Source organism: Hippocampus zosterae, chromosome 11, assembly GCF_025434085.1.
Source record: "Hippocampus zosterae strain Florida chromosome 11, ASM2543408v3, whole genome shotgun sequence".
Classification (NCBI taxonomy): Eukaryota; Metazoa; Chordata; class Actinopteri; order Syngnathiformes; family Syngnathidae; genus Hippocampus; species Hippocampus zosterae.
Window position 1 is genome coordinate 1,333,538 of NC_067461.1, and position 24,904 is coordinate 1,358,441.

At 49.1% G+C, this 24,904-nt stretch overlaps 1 protein-coding gene across 4 annotated transcripts; it reads left to right on the top strand.

The window, feature by feature from the left end:
* Positions 1-1,065: 1,065 nt before the first annotated feature.
* LOC127610608 (intersectin-1-like) lies at positions 1,066-24,706 on the top strand. 4 transcript variants are annotated; one of them, XM_052080934.1, is made up of 46 exons: positions 1,068-1,258; positions 4,051-4,206; positions 4,284-4,341; positions 4,463-4,555; positions 4,661-4,724; positions 4,830-4,990; positions 5,050-5,235; positions 5,503-5,578; positions 5,654-5,754; positions 5,848-5,911; positions 5,993-6,130; positions 6,377-6,471; positions 6,562-6,701; positions 6,802-6,924; positions 7,085-7,234; positions 7,378-7,518; positions 7,589-7,676; positions 7,787-7,926; positions 9,929-10,053; positions 10,233-10,507; positions 10,827-10,981; positions 11,338-11,352; positions 12,183-12,427; positions 12,858-13,122; positions 13,229-13,425; positions 13,705-13,784; positions 13,854-14,026; positions 14,143-14,188; positions 14,277-14,398; positions 14,734-14,857; positions 15,121-15,315; positions 19,314-19,435; positions 19,691-19,797; positions 19,880-19,981; positions 20,066-20,147; positions 21,031-21,129; positions 21,223-21,306; positions 21,387-21,470; positions 21,537-21,668; positions 21,753-21,833; positions 21,950-22,071; positions 22,166-22,248; positions 22,319-22,402; positions 22,482-22,546; positions 22,861-22,969; positions 23,054-24,706. In XM_052080934.1, the coding sequence occupies exons 3-46, from the start codon at positions 4,314-4,316 to the stop codon at positions 23,200-23,202; spliced, it is 5,310 nt and encodes a 1,769-aa protein (XP_051936894.1). In that variant the 5' UTR covers positions 1,068-1,258; positions 4,051-4,206; positions 4,284-4,313; the 3' UTR covers positions 23,203-24,706. The 4 variants fall into 4 exon arrangements, with proteins under 4 accessions (XP_051936895.1, XP_051936894.1, XP_051936892.1 ...); XM_052080932.1 differs by having other exon boundaries at positions 13,705-14,026; XM_052080933.1 differs by lacking the exon at positions 11,338-11,352 and having other exon boundaries at positions 13,705-14,026.
* The last annotated feature ends 198 nt before the right edge of the window (positions 24,707-24,904 follow it).

Genomic DNA, 24,904 nt, shown 5'->3' on the forward strand with positions numbered 1-24,904 from the left:
AGAAAGGCGATTCTAGACGATTCTATTGTTGGTTGAAGAGCTCCAAAAGAGGTGTTGAACTCTCTGGGTGGCCACCTCAGAACGAGCAACTTCCAGTACTGTAATGTCCCCTTTTACGTCATGCAATGGTTGGCCGGATAGTAATTATGTAACAATGTAAAAGTCCGTTTTTCCAATCAAAGTTAACAAAACAAGGATCCGCCCGATGCGGTGACTTTTGTGACCGTGACAATGTGTTGTTGGAATAAAACATGCATTTGTTGATTATCCTCTGAGGAGAGATGAAATACATTTTTTTTCCTACTGGAAAATTAATTGAGCTGAGGAGAGAGAGAGAGAGGCATCAGTGTCGAGGCACTAATCTTCAAATCCATCCATCTATTTTCTAATCCGCTTATCATCACAAGGGTCGCGGACATGCTCGAGCTGTCTTCGGGCAGTAGGCGGGGGACACCCTGAACCGGTTGCCGCCCATCGCAGGGCAAACATAGACGAACATCCATCCATACTCACACTCACAGCTCGGGATCATTTCGAGTGTTCCGTTTACCTGCTGTGTTTTTTGGAATGTGGGAAGGAAAACCGCAGTACCTGAAGAAAACCTACGCAGGCACGTGGGAACATGCAAACTTCACACAGGAAGGCCCGAGCCGGAATCGAGCCCTGCACCTCCGCTCTGTGAGGTAGACGTGCTAACCAGTCGACCGGCGGGCCGCCCATCCCAAAATCCGAATATCAAATATTAAAAATGGTCTGACGTATTTTTTTGTTTTTCTCTGTTTAAGTTCCTTAAAAACAGGGGTCCCAACCCCGTTTTTCATGGAAAACACTCACGTACTTTATCCCCATTTTTTCTTCAAGAATTGTTTGAGTGACAACAAGTTTTTTTTTTCACTTTGACGCGGAACTGTGCTTTTCGCAGACTTGCCCTTGTCCCTCGCGAATAACGGGGTTGGCTGTACTGTAATGTCGTTTTAATCGAGCCTCGCCGTGTAAATCCATCGCGAGATTTCATCTTCTTAGTTTTGATCCCGATTCAATCTCGCGATACATCACGGACGTCAACCCCATTTTCCCAACTGTCCCCGCTCGTACTAAGACGGGATTTCGGAACCAGCAGCACCGGTCAGAGAATCACAGGAGCGAGCCAAGGGGGGGTTTTGATCGTAAAACGACACAATTCGGTGGCGCCTACGTCATCAGGTTGACCGAAGGATCGACTTTATTCGGCATTTCAGCATGGTAACGTTACAATGAGGTAAGCGGACTTGTTTCGGATGTGATGCGAACGAATGTTCCCTGAGCGGGCTGACGTTAGCTTTGCTTTAGCTTCAATGCTAGCCGCGTTGATGTCTTTCATAAGTTCCGGCGCTCGTGGGCTCGCCGTGCCCGGACAAAGTGTAAGGTCGCCGACGTGTAATTGTGCTCGGCGGGATGACTCGAGGACAGATGTTGAGCCGCGTTCCCCGGGCAGCCAAAGTGCTAGCCGCCGCTATGCTAACGTGAAATCGCTGCATCTTGCACCGCTTGTCGTTGATCTCACGCCAACACTCTGGTTGCATTTGTGGTCAAACTCACGCAACCTCTTTTGGTTAACTAAGACTCACATGGTGATGAGTCAGCCAGATAACGGTGAATAATAACGAATGACTAATGATTTCCCATTAGCTCCGGGTTGCTTCAGCCTTAGCTGGATGCTACTTTAAGGTGACGATCGCTTGAAATCGTTGCGTCGGAAAATGCACTTGTGTGCCGAGATGTCACGTGAAATGCAGACTTCATGTCCATCCGTCTGTCACAAAACCTGTCTGCATCAGGGAAAGAGTCAAACTTCAGCCTTCTCGATTGGACAGTGTGAAGCAGTTCCCATGGTAACGACTGAAGCTTTTAAAAAAAATGTCATGTTTTGGGCTTCCAGGTCATGCTTGTGCATGTTGTGCAGGCATCTCAACAAAACAAGAAAGAATCACTCCATGAAACACGCAAGAAATGTACAGCATCTAAAACGCAGATTAAAATCGAATTTATTACAATGCATGCAGAAGATTGTTTCCACGCATGTACAGAGTTTAAACTAAAAAGAAAAAGTTTAGCACAGCTGCTGCAGTGTTAGGTCACAGTATCCTCATTGCGCTGAGATGTTGACGTGCGGCCGGGAGGTATTTTTGTCTCTTGGGATGCTACATTAATTGACATGTATTTGGTAGCCTCGGTGATGAAATGCTGCAGCCGCGAGTGATGATACATTAAGGCGGAGGAGGGAAATGGAGGTCGGACCCATGTGGATGACCTCATCACTTGACAGCAGTGTGATAAGAATGTGTTGCCATGTGTCACTGGTCGGGGCGGGGCGGGGGGCTGGGGGGGGCAAAGTGAGACGTGAGTGTCAATGTGTGTTCCGAGTGGCATTGTGGTGTGTGGAGAGTTTCTATGCTGTCAACGCATATGCGGGAGGTGGCTCGCATTCGCCAGGACCCAGTATTTCCCAAACCTTAATTGTAGCCAAGCGAGCACACCGCTCAACCGTTTAAGGAAGATTGAATTGCGATTTTCCTGGCAAATATTGCAGTTTCAATTCACTTGAGGATTTTCTTGAATTGTTGTTGAGAGGGAAGAACTTCACATACAGTACATTTGACAATAGAGTTTAATCCAATCTAAAGCTTGACGACGTCACCTTGATACTCCACTGATGTGACGGTGCTTAAAAATGCCTTTGTTCCCGCTGAGTCTTTCAGGAATTTGGGGGGGTTTCACGGGCGTACCTCTTTGAGAGTGAGTGTTGATTTTACTTTTCTTAAGCGACGTACGTGCCTTTTCCGAATTTTACTCATCTGATTCCCCTTCCTTGATGCCGGAGAAGAGTAGACCATGTTGACAAGTATTTCTTTCTGTTTGAAGAGATGCTTCCAGAGTGCAACTCTGCATGTGTGCTGGAGTTCTTGGTTCCATTTTGAAAGGCACGCCATGTTAAGGCCACAGTGTCGCCACAAGGGCGAGCTTCAAAGTTTAATGCACGTTGAATGGACTGTCGTCTAACTTGTCTTGATTTCTAATTGGCACATGCTTGACAGAGTTCCAGCTGTGTGCGTGTGTGATTGGGCTTAAATGTTCGGGTGTTAAATGTTTTTATTTGTTGTTGTTTGCTTTTATATTCAAACTTGCATATCGCCGCTTTATGCACTGGCTCCTTTTCCGGTGTGTTTTTCGCCACCGCTACAATGTGAGCATTCATTTAAAAGCCTGAGAACAGAAAACCTTCTGCTGTACCCCCCCCCCCCCCGCCCCCCTTTGCTGCTGCTCATTCTCGTAACTGTAATCGTGTGTGGATTTATCTTTTGTCTCACTGACCCACTTAAAGGGGGTTACTTTGTCCTCCAGCTCTGATTAGAAAGCCCGTCGCCCAGTCTCACCCCCCCCCCCCCCCCCCCACCGCCACCACCCCGTCGGCCGAAGAAGAGCAACGCCGTTCGCTTCTTGACAATCTGAGCATTTCCGGTTGACGTTTCTCTTGTTTTGACTGGCACGCCGCTCGTGTACAGCTGCAGTGGCTTTGCTTCAAGTTATTGCGGCCTCTGATGATTTTTTGGAGTGGGGTGCGAGGGGTCTGGATCTGATTAACATATCGACTCGTGCGAGAGTTATGATGACACACACACACACACACACACACACAGGCACAAGGTTGTGTCATTGGCTTGCTAAGGCGTGGGCTGCATTTTAAAAATCATTTTAAGATAAGATAAGATGAGATATCCTTTATCTTAGTGGGACACAGTCTTTTTACTCTAGGGTCACATATTTGTTTTTTTTTTTTTAACCTAGGCAAACGGTCTACATCATTCTTCCATGAGGTCAAAAAAAAAAAAAGGGTGAATACGCAGGGCGTCAGATTCAAGAGCAGGGTGGGCTGTACGTGGCCCGCGGACCTCCGGTCTTCATGCGCAATCAAGCAAAATGCGTGCGAGTCGGATGTTGCGTAATAGCGTCGATTGGCCGAAAGACACGTCTCGCGTCATCTCCTTTTTCGACACCGCTTGTCCCGAACAGGTTGGCGGGGGTGCTGGAGCCTATCCCAGCTGACTTTGGGCGGAAGGCGAACGACACCCCGAACTGGTCGCCAGCCGGTCGCAGGGCACGTACAGCAATCACGTCCACGCGTTCACTGAGCAGGAAAAGAGCCCGCGCCGCCCGCGCATAAGTCAGGCGAGTTGGACGGCGACGTGATGGGCGATGCCGAAAGAGGCGTGGCTTGAAACGTCTTTCTTTTGCTATTTGCACAGGTGGTCTTTCTGAAGAAGCCGCAGTGAACTATGGCACAGTTCCCCGCCACTTTCGCAGGTCAGCCAACGTAATCCTCGCCACAGGAAGTGATGACTAGCGCATTCTCCTCAATACCTTCCCCTTTGCTCCGCATCATGGCTGCCCTTTGTGCGTGCGTGCGTGCGTGCGTGTTTCTCAGGTCCGGACGTGTTCTTGATCTCGGTGGATGAGAGAGCCAAACATGACCAACAGTTTCACAGCCTCTCTCCCACGGCGGGTGGCTACATCACGGGTAAACTTGATGTTCTGAAGCCACGCGCCTTCAGTTGCACGTCTGCGTCAAGGTCGTCTATTGCGTGTGCTCACTTCCTGTGTGTGTGTGTGTGGACATTTTCAGGGGATCAGGCCAGGAACTTCTTCTTGCAGTCTGGACTGCCACCACCCATCCTGGCCCAAATCTGGTGAGTCAGCTCAGAGACTCTGACGAGACTCTTGGCTCACCGGCCACTTTATTCTCTTTTTTGCGTGTATGTGTTTTTATTTGAACTTGGTCGTTCTTCTCTCAGGGCCTTGGCGGACATGAACAGTGACGGCCGCATGGACATCCACGAGTTCTCCATCGCCATGAAGCTCATCAAGCTCAAGCTCCAGGGCCACCCCCTTCCTCCCGCGTTGCCCCCCAGTATGAAACAGCCCCCGCTGTCTCTACCCCCCCAGGCCGGCTTCGGTAAGGCTCTTCCGTCTCTTACGTCGATGGCACATGCTAGATGCGCCGTGCTTCTCCAGGTATGCCCGCCATGGCGCCCATGGCTAGCGCTCTGCCGGGGGTGCCCCCTCTGCCGCTCCCTCCCCTACCCGTCGGGGTGTCGCCGCCTGTGATCTCGGGGCCGCCGCCTCCCCTCCCGCCCCCCATGGCCAACGGGGCTCCTACCACGGGCTTGATGCAACCCATTTCAAGCTTCTCCCACCCAGGTAATATTTTCACCGGCGCCAGGCGATGCCTTTTGATGTGTGTGCTTAATGGACGCATCGGCTTTATATTTTAGACAGACTGATGTCGTTCTCGACAGTTCCCCCCCCCCCCCCCCTAAAACTTTTCCATCAGTCAGATCAAATCATTGTCTGCTATCATTTTGCTTGTCAAAACAAAATGTGGTGCAATTTCCACTTGCCACCACTGCGAGCTCCTTCACCAAGTCGCCAAGTCCATCGATCCAAAGCGTGCCTCCCTTTTTACAGCTTCTTCACTCAACAAGGCCTCCTTCAACCGTTCCGGCACCAAATTGCAAAAGGGTCCGTCGTTCGATGCCGGCGGGTAGGTCGCCGCGAATGTCTGAACCCTCCCGTTTCCCTTCCGATTGATCCAATCCTGATCGTTTTGTCTCGGCAGCGCTCAGCCCCCCGTCGACTGGGCCGTCCCTCAGTCCTCGAGGCTCAAATACAGGCAGCTGTTCAACTCCCACGACAAGATGATGAGCGGCCACCTGACCGGTGCGCTCCGCGGCGCCGACAAACTTCGTCCTTTGTATGCGCCTGGAGCACATCCATTGATTGGCATCCGGCCCTTTACTTTTTTTTGCGCAGGTCCGCAGGCGCGCACCATCCTCATGCAGTCCAGTCTTCCTCAGGGCCAGCTGGCCTCCATATGGTCACTACTTGAAATTTCGTCGCCTCGTTTCAAACTCGGCCCCGCTCATAACCGCAGCGTCAAATGTCTTCTCTGGAACAGGAGCCTGTCGGATATCGACCAAGATGGGAAGCTGACGGCGGAGGAGTTCATCTTGGCCATGCACCTCATAGACATGGCCATGTCCGGCCTGCCTCTGCCCCCCGTGCTGCCGCCAGATTACATCCCCCCGACTTTCAGGTGCATGTCACATCACCGATTGGAGTTTTGGGCATTTTTAGATTTAGGTGATGGTCACAATCACGTTGGACCTTTTAATTGGCCCGAAGGTCGAATGGAGTCATTGCTTTAGTTTGACAACGACTGCGACATCGGCCTTGCGCACCGCTGGACTCTTTTCCTTGTTCCTGCCACGATCTTAAATCGGCTCGACTGTTGCTGCGTGTAGACATGGACGAAAGGCCGTTTGTCTTCTGCCTGTTGCAGGCGCGTGCGAAGCGACAGCGTGCAGTCGGACCAGAAGAGCGTCCCCGAGGAGCTCGAGGAGGAGGTGGAGAGCAACCAGGACAAGAAACTTCCAGGTGGGCAAATGTACTCCACTGATGGCGACCGTTTTTTTTTAAACATAATGCCACCAGCTTCCTTCGTTGTCGTTACTCTGCCCCCCGCAGTCACGTTCGAGGATAAGAAGCGGGAGAACTTTGAGCGAGGGAACCTGGAGCTGGAGAAGCGGCGTCAGGCCCTGCAGGAGCAGCAGAGGAAAGAACAGGAGAGGCTGGCGGCGCTGGAGAGAGAAGAGCAGGAGAGGAAGGTCGCTCAGCGCAAACCGCAGAAGGGATCGCAAGCGAGGGTAGCCAAAAGGTGCCGGAGCGAATAAGAGCCGACTTTCTTTGTCACTCTTTGCGCGTCAGGAGCGCGAGAGGCTGGAGCAAGAGAGGAGGCGACAGCAGGAGTTGGAGAAGCAGCTTGAGAGGCAGAGGGAGCTGGAGAGGCAGCGAGAAGAGGAGAGACGCAAAGAAATCGAGAGGAGAGAGGTGAGATGGAAACGCGGCGGCCGTGTTATTTGCTTCAAAATCCAGATCCAAGATGGTACTCATCTTCATCCGCTCCATACACTCCATAAACGATTCCTCTGCCGGCACAAGAAGGTCGACCGCAATGGCCTCCTTAATGTCTCGCCCACGTGTGGTCCAGGCTGCTAAGCGCGAGCTGGAGCGGCAGAGGCAGCTGGAGTGGGAGCGGCAGCGGCGCCAGGAGCTTCTCACTCAGAGGAACCGAGAGCAGGAGAGCATCGTTCTGCTCAAAGCCCGCAAGAAGACCCTGGAGTTTGAACTGGAGGCCCTGGTAATCCAACACCACACAACAAGCCGGAGATGATGCAGAAACTCATCATCGGGAAGGAGCCGAGCAGCTAATTGTGTGTTTTCTTTAGCCCAATGACTTTTGGATGAGATGAATGCAATGAGTTGCTTGCTTCCGCGCCGCAGAACGACAAGAAGAGCCAGTTGGAGGGCAAGCTGAAGGACGTGCGCTTCCGTCTGTCGGCTCAGCGCAGGGAGGTGGAGCAGACCAACCAGGCCCGGGAGAGCCGCATCGCCGAGATCACGCTGCTGCAGCAGCAGCTGCAGGTGGGCGACGAAAACCGCCGCGCAGCTCTTTGTCTTCATTCCATTTCAACACTTGATGATGTCACTGCAGGACTCCCAGCACTGGCTCGGGAGTCTCATTCCCGACAAGCAGAGTCTCAACGACCAGCTCAAACAGGTTCAACAGAACAGCCTGCACCGTGAGTAGTTTAAAAAAAAAATGGCCGTGCACTATTTAGCTGTCTGGAAACCTTCTTGTGTGTGGCCGAAGCAATTTCTTCTCGTCTGACCTCCACTAACTTGTGTGCAGGCGACAGTCTTTCATCGCTGCAGAAAGCCGTGGACCAGAAGGAGTCCAGCAGACAGCAGCTCAGAGAGCAGTTGGACACGGTGGAGAGGGAAACCCGGGCCAAGCTGCTGGAGATCGACGCGTTCAACACTCAGCTGAAGGTAGACGCCAGGACTCAACTACTCTGGGTTGACGTCTGCCCGTCGGTGTGTGCGTCAACCGTGGTTGCCGGTCTCTCGATTGAATCAAAACGCAGAAAACCGTGTACACTACATGCAAGGTCTGGCGTGTTTGTCCAAATCTGCAGCAAAAGCAAAACATCTCACCACATCGAGCCTCTTTGCAGGGTCAACCCTCCTCACCCCCCCCCCCCAACCCCCATCACTCATTATGCGGTGGAGTAGAGAGGATGACCTTTGACCCGCCTCCCTTCCATCTTCCTTTTGACTCCCCCTCAAACTCAGCGCATTGCTACATCGCTCTTCTGCGGCCTCCTAACCCGCCCGCTCGGTCAACCTTGAGCGAGGATTGCACAATGAACACTTCCTTCTGTTTTCTACTCCTTTATTTATTCCCCGCCCCTTCCACACTGTCCCCCCCCCTTTTTTTTTGCTCCATTGCCCACACCAGTCTCTGTGTGAGTTCTATGCCAGCCACTGTGCCAGGATAGAAGCCCTGCGACGACAGCTTGACGACAAGCAGAGAGGGAGACAGGTAGAGCACACTGCCGCTGCTGGACTGGGGTGGTACTGCGACTGGGGATGCCGCCTGATTGCAGAGGATTTTAAAAAAAAAACGTCAAATTATTAAAAATAAACAGTTATTTGAAAAAGGTACCACACTTTAACGAACTTTTGCCTTCAACATGATGCCTTGCAAATGCGAAATCTTCAACCAGCCTAGCTGCCAAGGCATGCAAGTTAGATGTGGTTAGTTTGTTTTTCAAAATTAATTTCCCTCCCTAGGTTTTCCATCATATGTCCCCTTTAAGTCTTTGTGAAATAACTTTTCACAGGCTCTCAATGCTCAGTCATGTTATGGTAGCCTACAAAAAAAACCCCACTACATTTTGCCACTATTTGGTCCACGGTGTTCATAAGCTAATATGAGAAATGTGGTCATATCCATAGAAAAGCAGAGCAGTAGCATCAAAGCATTCCGGCCCAGGTTGCTTTGGCTTTGTCGCCTTCGCTCAAGCTTGACGTGCATGCACTGACCCTGGTGTGCTGTGCGTTTGTTGCGTGCTCAGGGGACGACATGCGCTCAGGCGGGGGTGGGGGGAACACGTGGCTTCAACATCACGAAAGTTGTGATTTGTACATGATTTTAGCGTCACATCCGCCCTTCCCGCCATTTTCATTTCACCCCCTTCCTCACCTCTTTGCTTCATCTTTTCTCTTCCACCTCTTTGCCTATTCACATCTCCGTGTCCTGGATTCATTTGTGGCGCAAGCAGTCGTGAAGTGTTTGAAGAGGTTATCGTCCTCGCGGTGCTCCGTGCGTCAGTGTAGAGTCAAAGCGGGGGGGAATTTGAATGTGCTTCAGTGTGCGCTTGTCAAGTGTACAGCGGCCGTTCGCTGTTTGCCAAGTGAAAGGGCAAATTTCCACCACCAATGTACGCTGCCTTTAAAGTGGCTATTACGCTTGAATAGCATTTCAAAGTGCTTGCAAACATCTTCAAGGACTAAAAACGGGCCACAGTAAAAACAGGGCGGGGGCCGGTAACCTCGCCATCCTCTCCCACTGATGTTCAATGACAAATCTAGCGCGGCTGCTTTTGGATTTGGGATCGGCTGAGCAAAAACAGCCTTCTGCTTTTCCGGCGCGGACGTTTGACTGAGGGGGACATCGCGGGAGTCGCTGCATTCAGAAATGCATGCATGGCACAGTGTGTCCCTCCCTTTGTGTTGCGGGAGGAGTTGAAACCATGATCTCCTCGGTCTAATCAAGTTTTAGTCTGCCTGATTGACAGATGACGTTTCGAATGGCACAGTTGGTTTTTATAACTGCACACGGGTCCCTGAACTAATCCGTATTTGCTGTTGCTGCCGCCGTCGCCGCTGCTGCTGTTGTTGTCAGCGGTAACCCGCGGCAACCAGCCAATCCGATTCCCACTCCCTCCTCACCGCACTGTGTTCCTGTATCACCCGTGTCGCCTCGCAGGAGCTGAGAGAGATCCACAGCCGGCAGCAGAGGCAGAAGCAGAAGGAACTGGAAGGCGAGGCACACTCGATGAGGCACGCGCGCACGCCGATTGACAGGGAGTCTGCCGAGCTGCAAGAAAACAGGTAAGCCTCCAAAACCGCAGAGGAGTGCCAAGTACTTAGCAAGTGGTTTAAATGAGACAAATGAGACATTCAATGAGAAGCGTTTTCACAGATAAAAATGCAAATTTGTGAACCGCATATCCAGGGGATCTTGCCATGTTGATATCCTAGCCACGAAAAGGTCACCTTCTGTACTTCAGGGTGTCCTCAGACAAATCTCTGGCTTGGAGTAACGACGACGCAGGAAGTTCCTCTCTGAAGGCGCCGAGCCCCGCTTCTGCCCCGCACAGCTGGCTCAACCGGGTGACCCAGGAGGAAGAGGAGAGGAAAAGCCGAGGCCCGGGGGAGGACGCGGAGGGCCGCAAGACGGCCGCGTCCTTGGAGGAGAAGGACGAGGACGCCCGGGGAAAGAAGGACACGCAGGAGAAACTCAATAAGCTCTTCAGCCAGCCCAGCGATCCCTGGGCTTCGTCAGGTCGGTTGAAAGCGACGTTGGACATTCTGCGCGGAGCAAATTCCACCTGTAAACCGAGACACCGCCGTAGTTTAGTCGCCAATTATCGGACTTGGAAATTGCTTGCCCTGAAACCTGTGTGAGACGTGACCTGACTTTCACCGGAACCACCGTTTGACGGTCCTACTTGACTTTTGACTTGCTTGACCCGAGTCATGCCTTGACCTTTGACACAATAACTTGGAACTTGAAGGTTAAGACTTGAGACGGATGTTAGACTCGCACACGTTATTTGACTTAGGCGAGTCGGTCGTGTTTTTTTTTTTTCTTTGAACGGCAGAAAAGACTCCCGTGGCGAACCTCTTTGAGCAGAAGGCGGCAGGCAGCGGCTTCGAGCAGCAGCGGGCGCCGAAGGTGGTCTACTACAGAGCGCTCTACCCGTTTGACGCTCGCAGTCACGATGAGATCAGCATCACCCCCGGCGACGTCATCATGGTACGAAATATGCACGCAACCCGGCACCCCCCCCATCAATGAAATGCTGTACCAATAAAATTGGGTATGATCTTTTTGATCACTGTAATTGTCAGATAAAATCAGAATCGTCTTTCTTGGCCAAGTGTGAAGAAATGTGTCTGCGGTAGTACAGGCTAAACTAGTATCATCATAAACAAGGACGTGATAAATAGTGCTCAGAGTGTTTCAATCCTCGCTTCCAACTAGTAGAAAGACCGTTGATGCCATCGTGTCAAATAAATGTCGATTACAGTTGGGACAGCTGCAAATACGGGACATTCCCAGTCGCGTGTGTGTGTAACGCTTTTCTCTCTTCCTTACTGTGCAAACTGAAGGTGAAGGGGGAATGGGTAAGTGCCCCGTCCGGCCTGGTCTGGCCCAGTGTTGGCGACCTCGTGAGCTCATTCTCACTCACGTTTGTCCACCCCCACATTCGAATGCCTCCTACCGGCTCGATTAGCTTGTATTTTATTTGTGTCGAGCACGGCGTCCCGACTTCATTGGAATTGGCTCTGTGGCACTCAGCCAATCAAATTATTATATTCACAATGTCACGTGAAATGGGAATGAATATGCACAGGTTGCGAAATTCATTATTCATCCATTTACAGTACAGTGTAGATGTAGGCCAATATTTAAGATAAGATAAGATAACCTTTATTCGTCCCACAATGGGGAAATTTACAGCCTCCAGCAGCAAGAATGCATGTAGAAAGAAGAAAGGAGAAAGAGAAAAAAAACAACAAACATCTTTCAATTAAATACAATATGAACACAAATGGATACAAATTATTATTATTATTATGATTGTTATTTTTTATTCATCAGCCTGACAGCAGTCGGTAGGAACGAGCGTCGGTATCTCTCCTTCTTGCAGCGCGGGTGTAACAGTCTCTGGCTGAGGGAGCTACCAATTAGTCTACCATTTAGACTCGTACCATTTCACATCCCTGACGGTATTACATCCCCCCCCCCCCCAAAATCATTCACATGATCATATTCAAGCATGTATATTGCTGCACTGTTGAGACTGGCGTTACCATACAGAACTATTTTGCGTCTCTTCCTTTTCTGCACATAACACTTTTGAAAAAGAAACATTGATCCACCGTGTCCCGGCTGGTACGTGACCAGACCTCCGGATTCAATTTGCACCTCACCGTCTTTTGTGTCCCGACAGGTGGACGAGTCTCAGACGGGTGAGCCCGGTTGGCTGGGCGGAGAGCTGAGGGGACGAACCGGGTGGTTTCCGGCCAATTACGCAGAACGGATACCGGACAGCGAAGCGCCCGTCAGCCTGCGGGCGCCCGCCTCCGCCACGCCGACTTCGGCCCAGCAGCCCGACGGCACGCCGCCTCCCGCGCCCGGGCAGACCTCATCATCCGCGTCGTCCGCCAACAGTAACTGGGCCGACTTTAGCACCACGTGAGGGTTATGGTTGATGCTTTGCTCCCCACATACCCGCATTACCGTCAAAATCATTTATCCATCCCTCCCCCAAAACACTTTCTGACCCATGGCAAATGGTGACCAAATGCAGAAATCAAGTGAACTGTGACCTTTGTGGCTTTGACGTCATTTTCAGTCAACAGCAGGTGCAGGAGCAGCACAAAATGGCATCTCGCTGAGTTGGTGAAATAAACAATACATGCTAATTTATAGAGCGCTTTCACAAGAGCGGCAGCTGGAACAAAGCGCTTAACAAAACAGTTCACATCAAGTAAAAGCGTAAACACGGGTAGATGATTCTGCCAAATTCTTATTCCGCAAATGCAATCTTAGAAACAATCTGAAACAGTTTTCGAGATGGACCGCACGTGACAGCGGTTTTGATGTACATTGTGAACATTTGCAGCTGGCCATCAAACATGAGCAGCCAAATGGATAGCGAGGGATGGGACGCGTGGCCCACCTCCTCCTCCGCCGCTCCGAATCCGTCCGTCAGCGTCCCGTCGGCTCAGCTGCGGCAGCGCTCGGCCTTCACGCCGGCCACCATGACCACGGGCTCCTCGCCGTCTCCCGTCCTTGGCCAGGGGGAGAAGGTGGAGGGTCTGCAGGCCCAGGCCTTGTACCCCTGGAGAGCCAAGAAGGACAACCACCTCAACTTCAACAAAAATGAGGTCACCATCACCTCAACCTTTTTTTTTCTTATTTAATTCCTTATTTTTATTGTTCCGCCCACTTTTTTGCTTTTTTTTTTTTACATGGCATATCATTGCGTCCTAGATCATAACGGTGCTGGAGCAGCAGGACATGTGGTGGCTGGGAGAGCTCCAGAGCGGACAGAGAGGATGGTTCCCCAAAAGCTACGTGAAGCTCATCTCTGCCACCGCGCCGCCCCCGCTTGCGCTCGCCGCGGCAGCTCCGACGGCACCCCCGATCGCAGTCCCGGTCGTTTCCTCGGCACGTGGCAAAAACGCAAGGTACGCACTTCTTCACCAAGCTATCCAATGTCACTGGTTAATGAGTGCGCTTATTTGTGGTGCACGCAACAGACACGTAGCTGTCTGTAGCCTAGGGGGCGGGGTTACGTCAATTGTCAAAGTGTGACATCGCCAGCGGCAACAGATTTCGTTTTGCAAACTAGACAGCAAAAGGTTGCTTCATTTCACACGTGCTTGACGCCAAGCCAGTGCCGAAACCGACAATTCGACAGTCACTTTTCATCCATCGGTGCTCCTTTCCCCTCCTTTGCCGTCCAGTGAATGTGTGGTGTCGGAGAGCCCCCCAAACGGAAAGCGCCCTTCGCCCGCCCCGTGCAAGCCCACCGAGTCCGGAGAAGGTAAGCCAGACTTTCCCATTCCGCGCACGCGTGCCACTCGCTCGTGTTCTCACCTGTGCCTTTGCGTAGAATACGTGGCCATGTACACGTATGAGAGCAGCGAGCAGGGCGACCTGAGTTTCCAGCAAGGAGACGTCGTGGTGGTGTCCAGGAAGGAAGGCGACTGGTGGACCGGCACGGTGGCGGGCAAGACCGGGGTCTTCCCCTCCAACTACGTCAAGCCGCGAGATGCCTCGTCAGAGGTGAAGGGAAAGGACTGCTGCACGGGATCAGCTGATCGTGTTTTGGTGAAGCAGCATGTGACTCGGAATCATCGATGGTTTCTTTTTTTTCTTTCGTTCTTTTTGTCTGTCTCCAGTCTTTGGGAGCGGCAGGAAAAACGGGAAGCCTTGGCAAGAAACCAGGTGATCTTTTTCTTTCTGGCATTTGATGCTATTCATGAGATCTGACCACTTTGTGATGTCCTTTCTTTTTCCACCGTCTCTTCATCAGAGATCGCCCAGGTGATCGCCCCCTACTGCGCAACGGGAGCGGAACAGCTAACGTTAGCGCCAGGCCAGTTGATCCTCATCCGGAAGAAGAATCCAGGCGGCTGGTGGGAGGGCGAGCTTCAGGTACAAAAACGCCACAAGAGACACCGCAGTAATACAGCCCACAATTTCAAAGACTATTTGCACGCGAGGTGCGATTTAACCCAACGGGATAGCGTAGAACGAAGTCTCAAGTCCTTGTTTAGTTCACACTGGAGCTGAACTACAGGGAAGCTCGACAACCTAGCACTCGGCGAGATTTCAATGGTCTGTGGGCGGATGAATTGATGCGTTTCAGTTGCACCTGCCGCCTTGCACGTGTTGCAATCATGCTCGTGAGATTTGATAGGGGGGCGGGGAGCACCTTGCTAGGTTGCGTTCGCCGTTCCTCATCGGCCGCCTGACATTCTGCGCTCCAGGCACGGGGGAAAAAGCGGCAAATCGGATGGTTTCCGGCCAATTACGTCAAGCTGCTCAGCCCCAGCACCAGCAAGACCACGCCCACCGAGCCCACGCCGCCAAAACTGGTCCCCGCCAACACTGGTACACGCACACACACACGTTCTCTCATTTGCTGACACCCATGTCACTCACAAGGCCAGGCTCCGCCTTTCAAAGCTTTAACACCCTTACAGTCACAGATACTACAGTAGAACGTTAGAATGGCGAGCCCAAGTCGACAAAAATAATACTTTACCTCACAAGCACATTACTGTTAAATAAGCCAGAATACATTTGCATCTGATTAATCGATAGAATACACACTTGCATGTGTGACTCACTCCCAATTTGGGTGTCTGCGGAAGCCGTGTGCCAGGTGATTGGCATGTACGACTACGTGGCGCAGAACGACGACGAGCTGGCCTTCCAGAAGGGCCAGGTGATCACCGTGCTCAACAAGGACGACTGCGATTGGTGGAAAGGGGAGCTGAACGGTCGCGAGGGGCTCTTTCCCAGCAACTACGTCAAGCTCACCACCGACACGGACCCCAGCACACAGTGTGAGTACGCGCGCTTGCACAAAACCAAAAAAACAAACGACTCCAAACGTCCTTGCCGTGGACACATGCACTCTCTCCCTCACACACACACACACACACACACACACATCTCAGCTTGTGGTGTGGAGACACTGCACCTCTCTTTCACCATGTGACCTCGTCGTCCTTTGGGCCTCTTAGAGAACATCCCCAGTTCAGTCACACACCGCCTTTGGATGCTCTGTGTGTGTGTGTCTGTCTGTGTGTGTGTTTGTGTATTTACGCATGTTTCTATTTGGTAGTATTGGGCGTTTTCTCTCTTCCGGCATGTGTCCCCCGTCCACTCCCCCAACTCTTCCCAGCATGATCCATCCATCATAGATGTAGAAATTCTAGAGTGAACACGTTCCGCTCATACATCCTCACACACACATGTATCATTAATTACATGTGTGTCTTTTGACTAATACAAATAAATACGCAGTACAATTGTGAGTACGTAGGAGATCATCAAGCCATATTTATGCAAAGTCCAAGAAGTGCCATCTTAAAATCTTCTTGGCTGTTGAGGCTAGCGGAGGACACACCTTTGTCCTCAAGTACCACGGTTGATTTTTTTTTTTTTCCCAACAGTGAACCAAATAATTCATCGATGGAGTTAAAGATATGAAATGTCAGTGACAATGCACGAATAGCTGCCTATTTTAAACAGAATAAATAAATAATTGCTGTAAAAAGTGGTAAGGTGTATATACTTAAAGTATCTAAATTTGCTGTTGTGTCAAAAAAAATTATAGTTCATTACCCCATTAAAAAATAAATACATAAATAAATAAGAATTTATTCTCATTTCCTAATTCACCAACTATTTACAGCACAAAACAGTTCAAATGTAAGCTGTAAAATTGCTTTGAGTTTGTATTTTATTTCCAGTGGCACAATTAACCAGTTAGGTACAATTAACCAGTGATCTATTGAATTTTAGGGAGAAAAAAGTCCGCTCTAGATATTCTACTCGTGTGCTGTCGCCGTGCGCTCCGCCCACCTCGCACTCAATTTGTTGTTGTTCTTGTTGTTGTTGTTTTTGTTGATGTTGTTGTTGTCGTCCTCTCTCTAGGATCATATCATTCCCCAGAATCCCCCTCTCCTCAAAGCCCTCAAAGAGACCCACTAGGCCACGCCCACTAGGCCACTCAACCAATGGGACAGCAACGAGCGGTCACATGACCCGGAAATGGCAACGCTCCACCACCAATAGAAGCCATAGACAGACAGACAGACGGACAGACGGACAGAGACCAACCGACCGACCAACTGACAGACGAGCCAGACTGACTGTAATGTTAAGCATCTGTCTGTTGGCGTGTGCGCGCCTGGCTTGGCATCGCCGCCATCTTGCTTTCTAGCAAGAGGCGAGGCTCAGAGGAGAGAGGACACGAGGATGATTGGACTCGTTGACGTGTTTGACCGGGACAGTATTCGTGTGCGCGCCTCAGTCGCAGTGCGGTGGGGAAGTGGATAGTGGGTCGTTTTGTGGCTTTACGGGAGACTGTGTCATTTTAGAAGCAGCTCAGCTCATCCCTGTCCCGAAGGAAGAGAGCCACACTGAACAACAGCAGCAAAAAAGAAATACCATGAGAGCAAAGTTGTCCTTTTTTTAGCTCATATTTGATTCTGAATTATACATTGGAAATTAAAACCTTTTAGAACTAAAAAAATATATATATATTATTATTATTATAGCTCTTGTTTTTAATTGTAAAATACTTTTTTTTTTTAATCCAAACACTTTTGGGGGAATATGTTGTATTTTTCGGGCACGAAAAAAGTATTTTCCAATATTTTTTGTGGGGAAAAACATGAAGTCATGTGATAATTTTGTTTTGAAGAAAATAACTTTTCATATGTACACATAAATATATCATCTCAACATTTTCCAGAAAAAAAAATATATAGAAAAAGTATTTTTTTCCATCTAAAAAAAATTGGGCCTGAATGTCAACGTATTCCTCCATAAAATGTCCCCCCCCCCCCCTAAAATAACTTGACTCTCATGCTATTTTCATAATGATATGGCTTTTTTTCCAGGGTTTAGCCGCTTATTTTTTTTTCAGTGTGGTCCTAATCTTCCTTTGTACATCCACGCTTTGCTACCTTTTCAAAAACATTTTTATACTTCTACCCTGGGAAGATTTGTACACCTGTGACTCATACGTCTACCCCCCACCCCCCATCCTCCCACCTCCACTGCCCCGACTAACCCGACCCCTCCCCAGAGCTTCACAGAAAGACCCACTATCTGTTGGAGGACTCGCTCCAATGTGGAACGTAACAGCCAAAGACTCCTCCCCTTCAAGGAGCGCAAGCACACACTCAAAACACACACAAACGTGGTACAGAGTTTGGGAATATTAACCACACACACACACACACACACATCCGTTGTTTTTACCCACGGTCATTTTTAACAATTTAATGAAGCATTGACTGTTCTGTTGTTTTTGTTTACGTCTTTACTATGGGCTTGTCTGTTGCTATGGCGATCACACGCTTGTCAGTTCAACATGCACACACGGTACGATCGAGTCATTCGTTTCTTATTGCGTCATAAAAGAGATGATCAGTTATTTTATATGGCGTGTGTGTTAGAGTTGGACAGCAATGCTTTGTCAAAGCACTCTTTAAAAAAAAATCTCATGCCCCCCCTACTAAACAAAAATGGTGATGCTCTTGGCGACATTTACTCACAATTGCGGTGTGAAATACACGCACAAACGGTAGTTGCTTTTTTCGCTAAGCAGCACAAACTGACTGCCAATCAGCACACTGCAGTACAACCTTTAACTTGACTTTTTTTTTTCCTTCAGGATTTTACAAACTAGCTTTGCATTTGAGCCACATTCTTTTAATGGCACTGTTGAATTTAATCCTGCAAAACGTTTTAAGACCCTAATGGCATTTAATCAGCGTTCGTCACAGATCACAAACCCCAAATTCTTCATGTGTTGTCACAACATGAACTTATAATTGACATCTGTTCATACGGGTGACATGAGAAACTGTGGCATAAAAGTGTCGGGGCGGGGCAACCTTTGTTACCCTGGCAACACGACAGCCCCCCTTGATTTTTGTGCCCATAGCAACAGACTAGCACTGTAGTACAATTGCCATATATTTTGTTGTTGTTGGTTATCCAGATGACAGTATTGTGATTTTGAGTCTTTACCCTCACTAATGGAATCAACTGATTTAAAAAAAATTTTTTTTTTTTAAAGATCTAAACAAACAGTCGAGTTGTTCCGAATCTGCTGGCATCCTAGGTGGGCTTCCCGCCGAATGGTGGCTTAAGATGACCGGTTTTGAATGTCTTTGACTTGCAACTCTGATAAACTCCCGTGAGCCAAAATGCAAGTCTGCTTGCAATTCTTGCGCTACAGTTGCGCCAGTGAAAATCTGGCCGCAGCCACTGAGCTTTTTCTTCAGGCGTGTACAGAATGAATGTAAGCGCAGCGCGAATGACTCCTGCCTTTGTGGGAGGCGCCGCATCTCACTGCATCTCACTGGCGATTAAACGCTCGAAGATTAAACGCTCCTTCTTCTCACACATCTTTCATCAAACATGAAAAAAAACGGTGACAAGTGAGACATTGCATACCTCGTGGCATCAAGCAAATCTAATTAAAAAACAAAGAAATCCAAAACTTCACAGTATTTTTTTGGGGGGGGGTTGGTTAAAGTTATATTTTTTAATCCAAAAAAAAATCCTTTTTTCTCTCTGAAAATTTTATTCACTGAACATGTCATGTATTGATGTACCGTTATTTGGAATAAATAGCATTGATTAAATATATAGATATACACACACACAGACAAACAAACAAACAACTATACTTGAATGAATTTTTACTGTACATACTTTTGAATGAAGTATGTTCTGATGTCAGGTATGTATCCCAACATTATTCTGGCTTGATTGACACTGTGAATCTTGCCTGATGTGCATCTTGTTGTGTTTTTAGGGTGTGCTGATCTGCACCTGCTGGACATGCTGAGTCCCATGGAGAGGAAACGTCAAGGCTACATCCACGAGCTCATCGTCACCGAGGAGAATTACGTCAACGACCTGCAACTCGTCACCGAGGTGGGTAGAAGAGGATCTGTCTATCGCTTTATATATATCTGGATCTGTATATGCATTTATTTATAATTATGTATATAGATGTAACGAGTATACTTGCTGGGTTCTAATGCCCACCGCAAAATGGCACTTATTGGAACACAAACGGTGCCGCAACACATTGCATCGCTCACGGGCATATATTCTTTATCCTCTGCAAAAAAACAAACAGACGGTGATCATAGTAAAATGTCGATGCAAAGTATTGTTTGCGTTTAGATCTTCCACAAGCCTTTGCTGGAGTGCGAGCTGCTGAGTGAGAAGGAGGTGGCCATGATCTTCGTCAACTGGAAGGAGCTCATCATGTGCAACATCAAGCTGCTCAAGTGAGATCGTCGTCGTCGTCGTGTCATTTACAAAATCCCATCCTAAGAAGTAACCAGGGCGGGGGGTGGGGGTTGTCTGCAGAGCGCTGAGGGTGAGGAAGAAGATGTCAGGAGACCGCATGCCCGTCAAGATGATAGGCGACATCCTGACTAATCAGCTGCCGCACATGCAGCCGTACATCAGGTGATTGTGCGCGGGCGCGCGCCTGCGCAGGCGCAGTGTCGGCGCTCACGTGACGAGTATTCACCCCGGTGGCGATTCGCGCAGGTTCTGCTCGTGCCAACTGAACGGAGCCACCCTGATTCAGCAGAAAACCGACGACAACCCTGAAATCAAAGACTTCCTCAAGGTAATCCGGATACGTCTTGAGCACAACTTGGTTTGCGCGAATACCAAGTTTTGGGAAGTAGTGTCCTTCAACTTTTAGAAAAAACTTGGGAGAAAGAAAGACATTTTTATCCTTCACCGTTATGACATGAAGAGTATGACTTGTGTCTGGGAAAATGTTGATTTCTCATTCTCTGGAGAAATCGGCCATTTGTCGTATAAAAGTACAATTTATAGCTTTTCTCTTTAAGAAAGTATTTTTTTGAAAAGGGAAATGCCCCCTTTTTTTTTTACTTTTCTTACAAAACAACTTTTGTTAAAAAAAAAACCAAAACAGAAGCATTCTTTTTTTTTTCCAGAAAGTTATGCTTTTTTCCAAGATAAATACAACTCTTCAAAGAAAAAAATATCTTCCGTACCGCTTGATCCTCATCACTAGGGTCGCGGGGGGTGCTGGAGCCCATCCCAGCCGTCTTCGGGCAGTAGGCGGGGGACACCATGAATCGGTTGCCAGCCAATCACAGGGCACACAGAGACGAACAACCAACCACGCTCACACTCACACCTAGGGACAATTTAGAGCGTCCAATCAGCCTGCCACGCATGTTTTTTTTGGAATGTGGGAGGAAACCGGAGCACCCGGAGAAAACCCACGCAGGCCCAGGAAGAACATGCAAACTCCACACAGGGAGGCCGGAGCTGGAATCGAACCCGGTACCTCTGCACTGTGAAGCCCACGTGCTAACCACTGGACTACCGGGCCGCCTAGAAAAAAAAAATATATATATATATATATATATATTTTTTTTTTTTTTTAACTTGAAACGAATCTGACTGCACACTAAATTTAATGTTCGGGAATGCAAGTCAATATAATCGTTTTTTTGTTTGTTTGTTTGTTTCAGAGGTTAGCCATGGACCCTCGCTGCAAGGGCATGCCGCTCTCCAGCTTCTTGCTCAAGCCCATGCAAAGGGTCACTCGCTACCCGCTCATCATCAAGAACGTACGCTACACACACACACACACACACACACACACACACACACACACACACACACACAGAGCGCCGTCACTCCTTGTTGTTCTGCTCAAGCAGATCCTGGAAAACACCCCCGAATCGCATCCGGACCACAATCACCTGAAAGCTGCTCTGGAAAAGGCGGAGGAGTTGTGCTCACAGGTGAGAGCTGCTCGAGTCACTTGGGGGGGATTCTGTGCGGGAAAAAAAACCTGAGCTTCTTTGCGTTTTTTGCCGCGTAGGTGAACGAAGGCGTGAGGGAGAAGGAGAACTCGGATCGTCTGGAGTGGATCCAAGCTCACGTTCAGTGCGAAGGCCTGTCCGAGGTACTCGACATTTTTTGTCCATGTCTTCATCCACGTCAGTCTGCCAAAAATAAACCGTTTTTGCAGCAACTGGTGTTCAACTCGGTGACCAACTGTTTGGGTCCCCGCAAGTTCCTCCACAGCGGCAAACTCTTCAAAGCCAAAAGCAGCAAGGAGCTCTACGGCTTCCTCTTTAACGACTTCCTGCTGCTGACGCAGGTGACGCGCCCTCCGTCGCCCCAAAGTCCTCAATACTCTCGCTCTGACTCAACGCCACTTCCTGACCTGTCCCTCCCTCCGCAGGTCACCAAACCCCTGGGCTCGTCCGGGTCCGACAAAGTCTTCTCGGCCAAAACGCACCTGCAGTACCGCATGTACAAGACGGTGAGAACATGCACAACACACACACACAAGTAATAACACACACACGAGTAATAAAGAGTAACCATTCCTACGTGTGTGTGTGTGTGTGTGTGTGTGTGTGTGTGTGCACGGTGCAGCCCATCTTCCTGAACGAGGTTCTGGTGAAACTGCCGACGGACCCGTCGGGAGATGAGCCGCTCTTTCACATCTCTCACATCGACAGAGTTTACACCCTGAGGGCCGAGAGCATCAACGAGCGGTAAACGAACGCAGCATTTTTGGGCGGGGCAAGTTAAGTGTGTGTGTGCTCACCTGCTGTGTGTGTGTGTGGGTGTGTGGGTGCGCACACGCAGGACAGCGTGGGTGCAGAAAATCAAGGCGGCTTCCGAACTCTTCATCGAAACGGAGAAGAAGAAGAGAGAAAAAGCCTATCTGGGTATTGATCGGATTGGATTGTAATGTTGGGGGAGTGGCTTGTGCTGGCTGCTGACGATTTGTGTGCTCAGTGCGTTCCCAGAGGGCGACGGGAATCGGCCGGCTGATGGTCAACATCGTGGAGGGAATCGAACTCAAGCCCTGTCGCTCGCACGGTAAAACGACAAAAACGGGGCCGCCGGCGATTTTTTTTTTGCAGGATGTGCTGTTGACTGGGCTGGTTTTGTGCGTCAGGAAAAAGCAACCCTTACTGTGAGGTCACCATGGGCTCGCAGTGCCACATCACCAAAACTCTGCAGGTAACCGCCCGGGCAACTGCTAGTTTGGATTCAGCATTTCGGACCCAGGAGGAGACATTCATTTACTTTTACATAGCCCACGACGATAACAGATTTTGGCACATAATTTTATTTTTTTTCCCATTCTTAATTTTGTCTTCATTTTATCGTTGTCCAGAACTAATTTTCTATTCAAAAAAAAAGTCCTGGATTTGAATGAAACTTGAGCTAATTTTGGATGTGCAGCTGACGGTCGATGAGGTTTTCCCTTTGAGCTTTGGCAGAGGGCTTCTTGGCGTTGCTTCTTTGCCGAGTTGAGTTTTGTTTGGTGGCAGGACACGCTGAATCCCAAGTGGAACTCCAACTGCCAGTTTTTCATCAAGGACCTGGAGCAGGACGTCCTTTGCGTGACCGTCTTTGAACGGGACCAGTTCTCGCCAGACGGTCGGTACTCCGCCGATTCGTATTTCCGATCGGACGCCCGCAATACAAAACGGCAAACGCTGTGTTCCCCCCCCCCCCATTCAGACTTCTTGGGCAGGACAGAGATCCGATTGGCCGAGATCAAGAAGGACCAGGGCTCCAAGGGACCAATCACCAAGCGTTTGCTGCTCCACGAAGTTCCCACTGGCGAGATCGTGGTCAGGCTGGATCTCCAGCTCTTCGAGGAGCCCTGAAAGCGCGCATCTGGATGCTTATTATCAGGAAGGACTGGACACAACTGGACCGAGGTCTGGCTCGGAGACGCAAGAGACACACAGAGATTTTATTCCTAATGTTATTTATTGACTGAATAGAAGAAGTTGAATCGTCAGCTGGTAAGTTGGACCACGAGGCAGCTCGCTTGCAAAACTTCACGTCGAGCGAGAAGTTATTTTGCCTGTCAGTACTGATGTGAATGCCACAATGTGACGTAAAGACTTTTTGGGGGGGCTGGTTTCAGAAGAAAAGCTGATCTCCGAAAGTGTTAGCTCATTGCTAACGGCTAATCCCAACTGACATTCGATTGAACCGTTTCTTCCCTCTGATGCCCAATCCAGTGACAATCTCGTGTGTGTGCGCACGTGTGTGTGTGTGTATTTTCAGTGTCCAAGCTTAACAGAAAATGCTAACAGCGCTAATTAGTTAGCAGCGTTAGAAGTCCAGTGTTGAGTATTTATCATTTTTGTACCCATGAAGATGGTTAAGTTAACTTTGTGTTTTTTTCCCCTTATTTTATACTTTTTTTGTCATCCTTAAGGATATTAACTTGTCTTGTTTTTCTATGAGGATGATTAATATTTTTCCAATTTTTTTACTGATGACACTGAAGGGACAGTGTGTAAAAATAAAATCTATGTTCATTATTTCAAAAACCCCACGTTAATGTCAATAATATCCCCAAAAAAGGTGTTCTATCATATCCTTATTTTTTGCTTGTAATTGTAGGTGAAGTCATCTGTAATGATACGTAATAGGGCGCGCCTCCCCCTTACAGGAGGCCGCCATGTTTTGCCGCCATCTTTCTGCTACGTAGCCCGAAGGAGACAAATTTAGCAACACGCTTCGGTGGTTGCATTCTATTAGTTCACCACTAAACTCTACACACTGTACCTTCATTTTTTCCCTATTTTTTTTTCTTTGTGAATAGTTTTGTTTTTGCAAGGGCTGCTGTTGCTTCAATTGGCCACACATCCAACCTCTCGTGTCCTCGGGTAGCTCCAGAGAGCTGGCGTGCATTCTTGTTCCGACTGCTCGTCGTGCGGAGTGTACTGGGGAGGGATGTGCATGAAACACACGCACTCGCACACACAGAAATGGGCTGCATGAATGTTGTGTACTGTATTACATTTCCCTCACACTGTAAACAACCAACTTAGCGGACCAGCCACTGTCCAATCAGACGTGGATGAGCCAGTTTTGTGTGTCTTAACAATGAGAAAATGTCTTAACCCTGTATTTTCCTCTCGCCCCCCCTCGTAGCCCCTCACACTGTACTAAAAGTAAGCTAAAGAGCCGCTCATACTGTCCGCCTTCCAGGCTGCTGTAGAAATACTGCTGAGAAAACAAACTGACAAGAGTTATTACCTGACCGCTAATGGACGATAGAAGATGGACATCGCTCTGTCTAGATGAAGATGTACGTACCTTGTCGTTTCAGTGTTAATAAAAAATTCAAAAGAAACTTGAGTTGGACCAACATGTCGTCTATTTGCGTTGTAATTCAACCCAAACGCTCACACCGTTTCCATTAGGAGAATTCAGTTTTGTTACCATGTTTGGGTTTTTTCTCTTCGTTTTCTACCCATGGGGCGGCATGGCTGAGTGGTCGTTTCCCAGAGGTTCAATCCCTGGCCATTGCGACCACGTCGACGTGTCCTTGAGAACGATACTGAACCC